Source organism: Heteronotia binoei, chromosome 2 (genome assembly GCF_032191835.1).
Source record: "Heteronotia binoei isolate CCM8104 ecotype False Entrance Well chromosome 2, APGP_CSIRO_Hbin_v1, whole genome shotgun sequence".
NCBI lineage: Eukaryota > Metazoa > Chordata > Lepidosauria > Squamata > Gekkonidae > Heteronotia > Heteronotia binoei.
Window position 1 is genome coordinate 191,085,701 of NC_083224.1, and position 13,455 is coordinate 191,099,155.

The 13,455-nt window shown below is 55.1% G+C and overlaps 1 protein-coding gene and 1 non-coding gene across 2 annotated transcripts in view; one reads left to right on the top strand and one right to left on the bottom strand.

The window, feature by feature from the left end:
- CPAMD8 (C3 and PZP like alpha-2-macroglobulin domain containing 8) overlaps positions 1 to 13,455 on the bottom strand; it is a 71,591-nt gene that overhangs the window by 6,752 nt on the left and 51,384 nt on the right. The window contains exons 25-37 of the mRNA XM_060233104.1: positions 11,105 to 11,403; positions 9,793 to 10,018; positions 8,945 to 9,121; positions 7,754 to 7,835; positions 7,040 to 7,196; positions 5,636 to 5,710; positions 5,008 to 5,173; positions 3,479 to 3,565; positions 3,015 to 3,151; positions 1,591 to 1,746; positions 1,453 to 1,515; positions 1,126 to 1,364; positions 172 to 259 (exon numbers count right to left, since the gene is read on the bottom strand). Of these exons, the coding sequence (XP_060089087.1) occupies positions 172 to 259; positions 1,126 to 1,364; positions 1,453 to 1,515; positions 1,591 to 1,746; positions 3,015 to 3,151; positions 3,479 to 3,565; positions 5,008 to 5,173; positions 5,636 to 5,710; positions 7,040 to 7,196; positions 7,754 to 7,835; positions 8,945 to 9,121; positions 9,793 to 10,018; positions 11,105 to 11,403 (1,952 nt within the window). The remainder of the gene's footprint in view (positions 1 to 171; positions 260 to 1,125; positions 1,365 to 1,452; positions 1,516 to 1,590; positions 1,747 to 3,014; positions 3,152 to 3,478; positions 3,566 to 5,007; positions 5,174 to 5,635; positions 5,711 to 7,039; positions 7,197 to 7,753; positions 7,836 to 8,944; positions 9,122 to 9,792; positions 10,019 to 11,104; positions 11,404 to 13,455) is intronic.
- TRNAP-GGG (transfer RNA proline (anticodon GGG)) lies at positions 2,598 to 2,669 on the top strand. Its single transcript has one exon. It is a non-coding gene; the product is annotated as a tRNA-Pro (tRNA).

Consider the following 13,455-nt stretch of genomic DNA (forward strand, 5'->3'; position numbering starts at 1 on the left):
AGTCCCAACGAGGCAAGCACCCAGCCCCACCCAGCTCGGGCAGAGGCTGGGGCCTGCCTGTGCAGGGAACAGAGAGGACGTGGAGACAGGGCCTCTCCTCTCCAGGCCCAGACAGTGCTCCACCCTCCACCCAGCAGCAGGCCCAAATGAGGCCCCAGGGTGACCCCTTACCTGCTCCAGGCTCTCTATGTCCGCTTGGAAACCCGACAGGAGGGGCACCTCTAGCACAGCCATGTTGGAAGAGCCAGAGTGCAGCCATCTTCCCGGGGTAGGCAGGAGCAGAGCACGGGAGAGAGAGAGAATGAACGAACACAGGGCCTAAACCCAAACAGTGTGCACACACATACACAGGAAATGGCTGAATAACGTAAAGTATGGCTGTCACAGAATCCTGTTTGCCACAGGAAGTAGCAGATGCCCCCCCACCTTCTAGTCAAAGCAGCCCGGCCTTGCCCACAGGGGGCTTGGGACTCTGAGGAAGCTGCAGCCGGTGGATCTGCACAAGTCAGGCTGGGGGCCAGAGAGGCTTTTCCTAACCAGCAGCCAGGCCCTGTTTCCTAGATACTCCCCCACAAACACACACCCCCACCCCCACACGGCAGCTTCCAAAAGCAAATGGCAGTTGTCTGTCATGAACAGCAGAGCATGAAACGGCCAGCCTGGAGTTTGGCGACAGACGCACTGCTAAGAGCGCCATCCTTTGCAGAACTCTTTCCCTCTAAGCCCTGCAGTTAACTCTGCATCAGATTGCACTGTAAAAAAAACCAGTTAAAGTGCCTTAAAATCATGACGGCCACAAAAGCAGAAGCAGCCCCAGTTGGGGAGGGAGGGAGTGGGGCCCTCCATGGGGCCAGCAGGGAGCCTCCGTGCCTGTCAGGCACCAGGAGAAAGCCTTTGCCAGACTGGCCCAAGCACTCGCTCTGCTGCCTCTCCGTCTCTGTTCCCTGCCTGGCCCAGAATTCCTTGGTCCTCCTCTCTTCCCGCTCTTAGAAGCCTGTGACTTGCTTAGAATCTTCTAAAAAGCACATTGCGACCTTACAACTATGATTTTACGGAGCTTATTATAATTCGGTGTGTGTATCCCCGATGTCCCTGGCTGTTTTTTTGTCCCCCACCCCACCTCACCTCATGCAGGTCTCCACGGCCACACGATACTCCTGGCGGTCCTGGTCCGAAGCAGGGTCATCATCATCCCCCGCCGCCAGCTCCCGCTGGGAGGCTTCCGAGCGATTCTTGCTGGGGGAGACGGGCTTGGGGGGGTGCGGGGCTCGCCGCCGGCGCTTCGGCTTCGGCTCCTGCAGGTTGACCAGGAGCTGGAAAGCCGGATTGGTCACAGGATCAGGAACGTTGTAAGAGACATCGACCTGCAGGCAGAAGGAAGCATTGGCGTCCCTTCCCCCAAGAAGGAGGCTGATGGAAGGAAGTGAGGGGGAGGGAGAGACCTCCACTCACCTGCAGGAGGCAGCAGCCTTCTCCCCTGGCACTGACAAAGAGCCCCGTGGGGATGGAGGGGATCTGTGGAGAAAGGGAGACGGGTCACCTCCGGGATGGCGCTGGGACCCTGCCTGGGCGGAGGAGGGGGCTGCTCACCACCGTGGTCTGCAGGAGCTTCTTGTTGGCTTTGTTCAGCTCAAAGGTCTCTTGGTAGTCCAGGTTGGTGGAGGCCAAGGACACCGTCAGGTTGACTCCTCCCGTGTAGGACAGGATGGCGTACTCCGCCAGAGCCTGGAGGGCCACACACGTGTCCTGTCGCCCCGGGAAACAGAAGGGGGCGGGGTCATGAAGGGTCACAGCTGCACGCCAACTGGCAGGGAGTTTCCGTCTTCCCCTCAAGGGCCAAGACGGGAGATGGGAACACTCTGCTGAAATTCTCCTCCAAGGCTGGGCTGTGGCCAACACCTGTTGCTTCTGCTTTCCTGCTGCAACAGTAAACCTGGGGTTGGATCCCACAGATGTTCTGCCGGCGGTGCCCTTTCCTCAGGCTTTCCCCCCACACCAGAGCCACAGACAAGAGGAAAGCATCACTGCAAGCAGCACAGATCTGTGGGCCCCAGTCCACAGTGGCTGAGCAGTCGGGCAGCAAAAACCGGATCAGCCACAAAGGATGTCCAGCTTCTGCACATGAGCAGGCCAGAAGAGAACGACTGTTTCTTTAAAAAGAGGCAACGGTTCAAAAAACTGGCACCGGGGGGTGGGGGGTGGGTGGGAGGGGGAATGGCAGTTGCTATCCTGAGTCACAGGCAAATGTCTGAGACTGAGAGAAGAAGGCTCAGCCCCACAAAGAGAAAGGGAGGAGAGAGTCAGAAGGACTCCAAGGGAAAACACTGTCCTCTGCGTTCCTGCTCAAAACAAGCCCCGGTCTCATCAATCCTTGTCAGTTCTCAAAATGTTCTATTTAATTTATAGCTTTAAAAACAGAAGGCTGGCACACGTTCCGAGTATAAAGCAGTACCACTGAGCATCTGCTTGGGAAGCTTGGGTAGAGCATCTGCTTGGGAAGCAGAAGGTCCCAGGTTCAATCCCCGGCATCTCCAAAAAAAGGGTCCTGGCAAATAGGTGTGAAAAACCTCAGCTCGAGACCCTGGAGAGCCATGAATGGAGCTGTGGCTCAGTGGTAGAGCATCTGCTTGGGAAGCAGAAGGTCCCAGGTTCAATCCCTGGCATCTCCAAAAAAGGGTCTAGGCAAATAGGTGTGAAAAACTTCAGCTTGAGACCCTGGAGAGCAGGGAAGGGACGGTGGCTCAGTGGTAGAGCATCTGCTTGGGAAGCAGAAAGTCCCAGGTTCAATCCCCGGCATCTCCAACTAAAAAGGGTCCAGGCAAATAGGTGTGAAAAACCTCAGCTTGAGACCCTGGAGAGCCGCTGCCAGTCTGAGAAGACAATACTGACTTTGATGGACCAGGGGTCTGATTCAGTATAAGGCAGCTTCATATGTTCATATGTTTAAAAGTTTGGGGGGTTTTAAACTCCAGGAATAAGCTTTCATTTGCTTACTACCTTTGTTCTCACCTCACCTGGGTGGAAGAGAAGCCGCCCAGAGCATTCCTTTGCTGGGAAAGCCACTTGACCACGGGCAGCGCTGACGCCACGTCCCCCAGCACCGTGTAGGTCAGCAGGGCGTAGGCCGTCATTTCCACTTCTGCGGACACCACTGGAGGGGGAAGGAAGGCAAGCGGAGGGAGCCGTTTGGACACGCTGCCGCCTCTCCCTGATGGCCCTAGTGGCTCTCTTCCTTCTCTCCTCCTACGGCGGGCCATGTTTCAGGCATTTGATCCCAGGCGGAGGGGATCCTGGGTACTGAGCCTGCGGGCAAAGCAGGTGCCCCACCGCTGAGTCCTGCTCTGGCACCCCTTGTTCTGGACAGGTCCCTGCATGCCAGTGCTTGACCAGGAAGGACAAGAAGAGGGATGACACAAAGAGGCCGTCAGTAACAGAAACAGGGAAATGCAAGGAGGAGGAGGAGGAGGGGGAGGAGTACCTGACTGAAAGAGCCCGTCACTAAATCCCATGAAGGTGTCCTCATTGGCAGCCAGAGTCCCCGTTAAGCTCCAGTGTGTGAAGCCATCTGGAAGAGGAAAGGAAGGCAGAGGAGGCAAAGGGCAGATGGCAGAAGGCCCCCTGGGAGGGGCACTCCAAGTCTGACCCCAGACTCAGGGCAAAGGCACAGAGGCCCAGGGCTGGCAGGTCCATCTCCACACCCCTTCCTGCCACCAGCCAAGACCAGCAGCCATCAACTCCCGCACCGCTCGCTCCAGAAAAGGGCAACTAGAAGGATTCAAGGGTCGGAACACTTTCCCTAGGAAGAAAGGTTAAAATGCTTGGGGCTCTTGAGCTTGGAGAAACGTCGACTGCAGGGTGACATGAGAGAGGTTTACAAGATTATGCATGGGATGGAGAAAGCAGAGAAAGAAGAACTTTTCTCCCTTTCTCACAATGCGAGAACTCGTGGGCATTCAATGAAAATGCTGAGCAGTCAGGTTAAAATGGAAAAAAGGAAGTACTTCTTCACCCAAAGGGTGATTAGCACGTGGAATTCACTGCCACAGGAAGTGGTGGCGGCCACAAGCACAGCCAGCTTCAAGAGGGGTTTGGATAAAAATAAGGAGCAGAGGTCCATAGCATATTATTGGAACTGTCTGGGGCAGTTATCTGTATTCTTGGTGCTGGGGGGGGGGGGCAAAGTGGAAGGGCTTCTAGCCACACTTGTGAACCTCCTTTTCTAGCCCCACTTGTGAACCTGACACAGAGTGTTGGACTGGATGGGCCATTGGCCTGATCCAACATGGCTTCTCTTAAGTTCTTATGTCTGGAGCTGGGATGCTCTGTATTCTTGGTGCCTGAGAGGCAACAGTGGGAAGGCTTCTGGAGTTCTGGCCCTGCTGGTGGACCTCCTGATGGCCCCTGTGTGACACAGAGCATTGAACTGGATGAGCCATTGGCCTGATCCAACATGGCTTCTCTTATGTTCTTCTGTCTGGGGCAAGTGATGCTCTGTATTCTTGGTGCTTGGGAGGGACAACAGGATGAGGGCTTCTAGTGTCCTGGTCCCACTGATGGACCTCCTGATGACACCTGATTTTTTGGCCCCTGTGTGACACAGAGTGTTGGACTGGGTGGGGGGAGGCTAACTCCAGGGCACTCTTGAACACATAAAGCTGCCCTGTTCTGAATCAGACCCGCCGGTCCATCAAAATAGGTTCAGGGCGTGGGGGGAGGCTAGCTGTGTTTATCTAAAGCACCAGAACGAAGTTTGAGCCCACTGGCACCTTTGAGACCAACACAGTTTTATTCTGGGGATCAGTTTTTGTGTGCATCAAGGTCAGTGTCAGGGTCCATAGAATGCCTCCTGTCATGCTTCTTTCATGAATGGTTTTTCATGTAATGGCCACTCACTATCTTACTCCGTGGCATGCTATGGGCAGGACTTTTCTTGTAGAAAAGGTGCAGGAGCTCCATCCACCGGGGGTCCCTCCCCCTCCAGCGGAAGCTTCCAGAAAGGCTGCTCACCTTGTGTGATGGCCAGGCTGTTCACCTTCCGCAGGGCCACGCCTGCCAAGGGGCTGTGCAAGAGCGTGAGGGCGTAGGCAGTCAGCACCGTGGTGTAGGGGTCGTCCACCGAGTACACGTTGGACTCCAAGAAGAGCTTCGCCTTGGCCACAGAACTCTTCTCTTCCTGCACCAGAGGGAGGAGGAGAGCCCGCTCAGAACTGCAGCGGCAGGCTGGAGGAGGGATGGCCCAGCCACATGTGGCCAAGGCAGAGGCCAAGCTGCCCCACAGCCAAGGAAGGAGAAAGAAAAGGGGTCTCAAGGCCATCTACGGGAATGTTTCAATGAGGCTCCTCTGGGCTACCAGCCTGTTGGTTCCCAGGGAAAGGTGGCCACAGAGACACTGAATCCCATGGAAACAGAGCAGCAGCATTTGAACACTCCCCCCCTGACTGAAGGAGGAGAGCAGGCTTTGGTGGCTTCTAGCACCATCCACTGGGATCTGGTGGAGCCAGAAAGAGCCTCCTCCTCCAGGAAAACCCACCCCACAAGGCAGGGGATGGGTTGCTGGCTACAGCAAAGGGAGGAGAAGGTGCCTGCCCCTGCAAGGCTCTACACAGCAGCCCCCCCCCAGACACCCCCGCCTTACCTCAGAGGTCACCCCCGTCTCCAGAAGAGCTGCCACCACATACGCCGTCAACGAAATCTTCCCGTGGATCCCTCCCTGGGGGGCAAGAGACACAGAGCCATGGAATGGGGGGTGGGGCTGCAATGGCCTGCTACTTCCCAAACCAAGACTGCTGCTAGGAGGGAAATCCCACCAGACCCTTCCCTTCCACAGGTTGGTGTAGTGGTGAAGTGTGCAGACTCTTATCTGGGAGAACCGGGTTTGATTCCCCACTCCTCCACTTGCACCTGCTGGAATGGCCTTGGATCAGCCATAGCTTTCACAGGAGTTGTCCTTGAAAGGGCAGCTGTAAAAAGCTCTCTCAGCCCCACCCGCCTCACAGGGTGTCTGTTGTGGAGGAGGAAGGGAGATTGTAGGCTGCTCTGAGACTCTGTCCTTGAAAGGGCAGCTTCTGGGAGAGCTCTCTCAGCCCCACCCGCCTCACTGGGTGTCTGTTGTGGGGGAGGAAGGGAAAGAAGATTGTAGGCCACTTTGAGACTCTGTCCTTTAAAGGACAGCTTCCGAGAGAGCTCTCTCAGCCCCACCCGCCTCACAGGGTGTCTGTTGTGGGGGAGGAAGATATAGAAGATTGTGAGCCGTTCTGAGACTCTTGAGTGGAGGGTGGAATATAAATCCAATGTCGTCTTCTTCTTCACAACAGGGCAACCACAGCCACTCCCCTCCAAAACATGAGGCTTGATTTCCACGGGGCACTGGCCACCCCCCCCAGCCCCCTCCCGACCTTTCACCTCTGACAAGCTGGCACACTCGCCCAGCAAGCAGAGCTGCCCCCCTCAAGACCCATGCAGGCCAGGTCAGGTCAGGCCTGGGTGAAGGAGGGCTCTCTCGCACCAGCTGCGGCTGGGAGGTCTCCCAGAACTGGACCGGGAGCAGTTCCCCCCTCCCAGGAAATGGCAGCTGCAGAGGGGACCCCCTTCCTGTCCTCCAGTCCCCTCCCCCAGAGTTGCTGGCCCTGCTTGAAGGAGGGGGCGGGGGAGTTAGGTGAGTGCTGCAAGGATTTGGCCTGGCCTGGCCTGGGGGCGGGGGATGACGACAAAGCAGCCAATGGAAGATGTTATAGGTGGAAAGAGCCAGGGTGGGGATGGGCTGGCCCCTGATGCAGAGCTGCAGATGTCTTGTGTTCCCCCTGCCGCTTCCATCCTGGTATGCAGTGGCTGGGGGAGGGTCAGACTGGGCCCTGCTGGGCCCCATTAAGTGCCCTCCAGCCATCCACAGAGGCAGCCTGTCCAGGCAGACAGAGAAACCGCTAGCCCCCACACAAGCTGGCCCTGGGAAAGTGTGCAACCCCTGGTGAAGGCCCCCAGCCAGCCCCACAGCCCAAAGCAGCCTTCCTGTGGGGCTCACCCCACCCCCGCCCCTCCATACCTGGATGTCCTTGTTCAGTATCCTGCCCACGGGTGGGAAGGAGCCTTCCTCCTTCTGGTGCTGAATGATCCAGTCCTTGGCCACCAGCAGCTCCTTGGGGTCAATGAAAATGAAGCCCCGCGACTGAGCAAAGGACTTGAGTACGAAGGCCGTCAGCCTGGAAGCAAGGCAGAGAGACAGAGAGAGAGCTGGCAGACAGGAGCCTACAAACATCAGCCCAGCCCTGGAGCCCCTTCACAACCCCTGGCTAGAAGGAAGGAACCTCATTGCTCACAGGAGGGGCTGGAAAAGAGCTCACGCCATTTGCATCCAGTTGCACAATTCACTTTTTGGAATGAACCATTTAGGGCTCCGTTTGCGGCTTTTTCAGAAAAGGGGAGAACTGGAGGCTAGACAAGGGGGTGTCAAAAAAGGCACACCTCCCCAAGCCCTGCTCAAAAGAAATGTGTAGCCATTTGATGCCTACAAGTGGGAGGGGCCCATCCGTCCCCACACGCTCCTGTTCCAGTCCTGGAGGTCTCGGAACTTGCTTTGAAGCTCGATGTGGAGAGTTTCATTATTCCCCTGTGGGGATCTCACATTAGAGGCCATCTGGGGGTGGGCTGAGCCCCAGGCCCGCCCCCACCCCCACCTGCAGCCCATGAGGGCTTCCCCAATGCTTGTCTGCCTGGCACCATGGAGCGGAAACCAGCCCTCCTCCTCCCTCCCACTTACCACATGCTCCCGGAAGAATCCCGCTCCCCGAAAGCACTGTAGGAGCCGTCTTGCCTCTTGTAGGTCAGCTGGCGCTGGTACCCTAAATGGCACGAATCAGGACACGGGGACAGAGGGACACTGGATTGCTTTCCTTGAAGATTATCTGAGGGGAACTTTGACAACTGCTGTGGAGAAAGGCCTTTCTCGGCCCCGGCAATTCAGCCCTTGGGACACAGACGCCCCTCTGCCAAACTGGAGCTGGCAGACAGGACACGCCTGGGGGGGGGGGTGTGCTGTGAGCAAGCTTGCCATCCCTTAACCATGATAGCCTGAAATCCCAGGCAGGCCATAGATGGTTCCCGTGCAGCAGAAGATGCTGCAACCAGGCAGAGCCTTTAACCCAGGGGTATCAAACATCTGGCCTGGAGGCTGAATCAGGCCCCCAGAGGGCTCCTATCAGGCCCCCGAGGAACTGGCTGTCATCTGCTTCCTTCTCCCTCTCTCTTGCTTCCTTCTGCATCAAACCTTGCTGTGCCAGGCTTGCTCAATCGCACAGGAGCTACAGAGCAAAACCTCTGTTTTCTCCATTGGCTGAGGCTCCTCCCTTGGGGAGGAGGGGGGGAGTGCTTGCATTGCCAGGCTATCATAATTCCTTCTTTTGGCTGAGCCTCCACCCACTCCTGGTCCCCTGGGGAAGGAAGGAAAGAGCCAGAGCTTCCTTTGCCCAGTTCCCTGGATCCCACGGGAGAGATACAAAGAAAGCACCTTTAAGACCAACAAGTGCTAACATTTTAAGCATGGTTTAAATTTTTAAAAAAATCTTTAATTGCGTTTATAAAGCTTATAACCCTACTATCCAACCTTAAACAGATACACATATGACCCGGCCCACCAAGGTCTCATTTATATCAAATCCAGCCCTCATAAGAAATGAGTTCGACACCTCCGCTTTAAACAGTAAGGTGGCTGGAGAACACTGGCTGTGCACATCCATCCATCCGGAAATACTTTCAGATTTACCAGCAAGGGTCACTACTGCCCCTTTTGGCCTTGGCCTCTGCCCCCCCTCCCAGTAACGGTGGCCTCGGCAAGGGGAGACTTAGAGCAGCCCAGGGGGTCTTCCAGCCTCCCAGGGACCCTTCGTAGCTGTGCTGGATTGTGGCCCCTGCTTGCCTCCTCTTCTCTCCCTTCCAGACACACAGGATGTACCTTGAAGCAGATAGTCAGTGGCTTCGCTTTCCACCTCTGGGCTGAGCTGCTTGGTCTTCTGCAGATACTTGAGGACAAAAACATTAGGTGCAAAGTGGATCATGTTCTGCTCCCCGCAGCCAAACGGGAGCTGCAGGAGGCTGTCCAGGTGGTTCAAGGTGGGGCCCATCACATCCCCTGGCAACAAGAAGGAAGGCAACCACCATCAGCAGCTGGGACCACCTCGGCTGGAGGAGGAGAACTGCACTCTGCGCTCCCCCCCCAAAACAAGGACAGGCAGAAGCCCCAGCGTGGCCCCCTCCACTCCCACCCCCAACAAGGGCAGGCAGAAGCCCCAGCATGGCCCCCTCCACTCCCACCCCCAACAAGGGCAGGCAGAAGCCCCAGTGTGGCCCCCTCCACTCCCACCCCCAACAAGGGCAGGCAGAAGGCCCACTGTGGCCCCCTCCTCTCCCACCCCCAACAAGGGCAGGCAGAAGGCCCAGTGTGGCCCCCTCGCCATCTCCTCTGGCCAGTTTCCAAGTCCCTCGCAAAGAACACACACTTGTGGGGGGGAGTGTCTGATTTGGCAAAGGGTGTTGATGCTCCTCCACAAGAACACATGGAGTATGCTTAGCTTTACAGCAGAAGAAGGAAAAATCCCTGGAGGAAAAGAGGCCTTGCAAGGAGTCCTCCTGGTCAGAGGAGGCCTTTCAGTATCCTGAATCCCAGCCACAGGCCAGGAGCCCTAATTGGCCCTGCATGGGGATGTCTGAGCTGTAGAACTCAACTCTGGCAGGCCCAACACAGATTTCCCTTGTGGTGCAGGTCCACCCCAAACCCATCTTTGGTCCCTGGGCCCCCAGTACCAATCACAGAGGCAGTGGCTTTCTCCGATCCCGGGATCACGTTGTGCGGAACGCCCAAAGTAAAGGCTTCGTTGTGGTTTTCCTCTGCCTCTTCCTTCCTCCAGATTTTGTACTCGCCAACGGAGCCCCAGCCTGTGGAGAAGCCGATGTACTTCACCTCGGGGGGCCGGGGGGCAGCCCATGACACGATGACTGACTCATTGAGGACTGAGGGCCCATGGCCAACCTGTGGAGGAAGAAGCCCTGACCCCCGGGGAGGGGGGGCCAGGAAGGTGTGTGAACGGACAGAGAGGCAGTGTCCAGAGCAGGTGTGGCAAAACTGTGGCTCAGGAACCACATATGGCTCTTTCACACATATTGTGTGGCTCTTGAAGCCTCCACTGCCCTGTCGGCCAGCTTGGAGAAAGGATTTGTCTCTTTAAATCACTTGTCCAAGCCAAGCCAGCTGGCAGCTTGGAGAATGCATTTAAAGTTAAAGTTGCTTTCTTTCTACCTCTCCCTCCCCAAATATTTGCTTCCCTCCCTCCCTTCCTTCCTGTCTTGCGGCTCTCAAACATCTGATGTTCATGTCTTGCGGCTCTCGGACATCTGACAGCCATGTCTTGTGGCTCTCAGACATCTGGCATTTATTCTATGTGGCTTGCACATCGAGCAAGTTTGGCCACCCCTGGTCCAGAGGCTCAGACATGGAGACTTGGTACATATTCTCAGGCAGCAACACTCATATGAACATATGAAGCTGCCTTCTACTGAATCAGACCCATCCAAGTCAGTCTTGTCTACTCAGTGGCTCTCCAGGGTCCCAAGCGGAGGTTTTTCACACCTACCTGCCTGGACCCTTTTTAGTTGGAGATGCCGGGGATCGAACCTGGGACCTTCTGCTCACCAAGCAGATGCTCTACCACTCAGCCACCGTCCCTCCCTTAAAACCAGGTTCAAATGAACATATATGAATATATGAAGCTGCCTTCTACTGAATCAGACCCTCCTGGGTCCATCAAAGTCAGTCTTGTCCACTCAGACTGGCAGCCGCTCTCCAGGGTCTCAAGCAGAGGTTTTTCTTGCCTATTTGCCTGGACCCTTTTTAGTTGGAGATGCCGGGGATTGAAACTGGGACCTTCTGCTTCCCAAGCAGATCCTCTATAAGTGAGCCACCATCCCTCCCTAAAACACTCATAAAACACTCTGTCCTCTCCTGGCCATTTACCAAAGCACACTCCTTTAAAAACATAGCTGATAACATTTTTTCTAGTTAAAAAGCACAGGCACTAGCTAAGGTATGGATTCCCAGACACCTGCAGATGCATCCCACCTGGATGAGCCCATCAGCCCAGCTGATCCAAAAGGTCCGGAACTCATCCCACGAGAGGAGCCCCGGTGTCTCCGCACTGGCCACTGGCTCGCTCATCTTGCTGGCGGAAATCCACGTCCGGGTGTTCTGGTGCCCTCCCATGACAATTTCCGTCATTGCTGCCAAGTCGTGGGGGCTGGAGGACAAGGCGATGTGGGCGTTGTTGTGCGCCTTCACAGCAACACTGAAGTGTGTCATACGGGAAGGTTTCTGCACATATTGGTACTCATATTTATTAGGAGTAGAAATATGAATCTTCTCTAGTCAGAAACAAAACAAAATATGCAATGCCATTAGTGGCCAGCCTCTCCCAAAATTATACTTGCATGGCCTTCCCTGTGACAGCCCCCCAACCCCAAGCCCCCCCACCCCTCCCGCCAGTACGTTTATTTGTGGAGAGTGGAAACCGGTCATGATTGTCAGGAGGTATGGGCTGGGGTGTCACCAATATGCAGATGACACCCAGCTCTATCTATTGATGGGTGGCCGATCTGGCTGCGTCCCGGACAACTTACACCTGGCATTACAAGTCGTGACAACTTGGCTCAGGCTGAGTTGACTGATTTTGAATCCGACGAAGATGGAGGTTCTCTATCTGAACCGCGGTGGCCCAGGAAGGGAGATCTCCTTGCCAGCTTTTGATGGGGTGCCACTAATTTCGGCCCCGAAGGTCAAGAGCCTGGAAGCGCTCCTGGAGTCCTCCTTGTCTATGGAGGCCCAGGTAGCAGCCATTGTCGTCCGCCTTTTCCCATCTGCGGCAGGTATGGCAGTTGGCCCCTTTTCTGGAGCACCGCGACTTAGCAATGGTGATCCATGCTACGGTCACCTCGAGAATAGACTACTGTAATGCCCTCTACATGGGGCTGCACTTGACTCTGACTCGGAGACTGCAGCTAATGCAGAATGCTGCAGCACGGTTGTTAATGGGTCTCCCGAGATGGGAGACCATTCAAACGTTGCAGACAGAGCTGCACTGACTGCCTATTGTGTTCCAAGTCTGTTTCAAAGTGCTGGTATTGACCTTTAAAGCCCTATATGGCCGAGGACCTGTCTATCTAAGGGACTGCCTTTCCCCATATGTTCCCCAGAGAGCACTGCGTTCAGGAACTAAAGATCTATTTTCCATGCCCGGATCAAGGGACTGGGCTTTACATGAGCCAGGGCCTTCTCAGTGGCAGCACCAACGCTGTGGAGTGCGCTCCCTGAGGCCATAAGAGCTCTGTAGGATCTCTCCCAATTCCGCAGAGCTTGTAAAACTGAGCTTTTTAAACAGGCCTATAACAACTAGGGGAGAATGCTGCTGCTTTTAGGCTATGAGCAACTCCACCAGAAGGACCACCAACAGATAAACTGTATACTCGGTATAGCACCAATACGTTGTTTTAAATTGTTTTAAATTATAACTGACTGTCCTATTGTTTTATATTTGAAATTGAGATGTTGGTTTTTATATGATTGTTAGCTGCCCTGAGTCCGTTTGGAATGGGAGTTGCAAATTTACTTTTGATTTATTGCCATTCATTACAGAAATCTCATGGTCAGTGCTCTGCGCCTAGGACCCAGAGGAAAGCATGAAATGGCTGGACATTGTGAGCTTTTGTACATAAGTTGTTTTGTGTGCTGGTCAAGGACATGTGATGGCACCATGGCACAGACTGAGGGCTATGTGTTTGTCTACAAAGCTATAGCCTTCCCTATGAATACAGTGAAAAGGAGAAGGGAAATCAGTTGCACCCAGGAAAGTCCTGCCTAAGCCAGCTTCGAAAGGGAAGGATGGCTGAAGAAAACATTGAGAAGAGAGAAAGATCAGAGGAGGGAGAGGGAGGGAGGCAAGGCAAAAGGCTCGTACTTCCCTTGAATAAAACTGTTGGTTTTAAAGGTGCTTTTTGTATTTCTCCAGTGGGATTGAGGCAACTGAGCAAAGCAGCCTCTACTCGCTCTTTCCCTGTACTCCAAGAAAGGGGGAGAGAGGAGGAGTCTCAGCCAATGGAAGAGCTTGGCTCTGAAGCTCTGCTGTGTGATTGAGACAGTCTGGCACGGCTTGAGCTTTGATTGGGAGAACTCTAGCTGCACCAGGCTCTCTCAATCACACAGCAGAGCAACAGAACCAAGCTCCTCCATTGGCTGAGAATCCTCCTCTCTTCCCCTCCCACCAGGAAGAGGGAGGGCGGAGAGGGAAAGAGTGATGAGAGGCTGCTTTGCTCAGCTGCCTCAGTCCCACAGAGGAAAACAAAAATGGTGGAGACCGAATCAGGAAAGGGAGAAGAAAGCAGACCATGGCGGGCCACATAAAAGCTGTCTGGGGGCCGGGT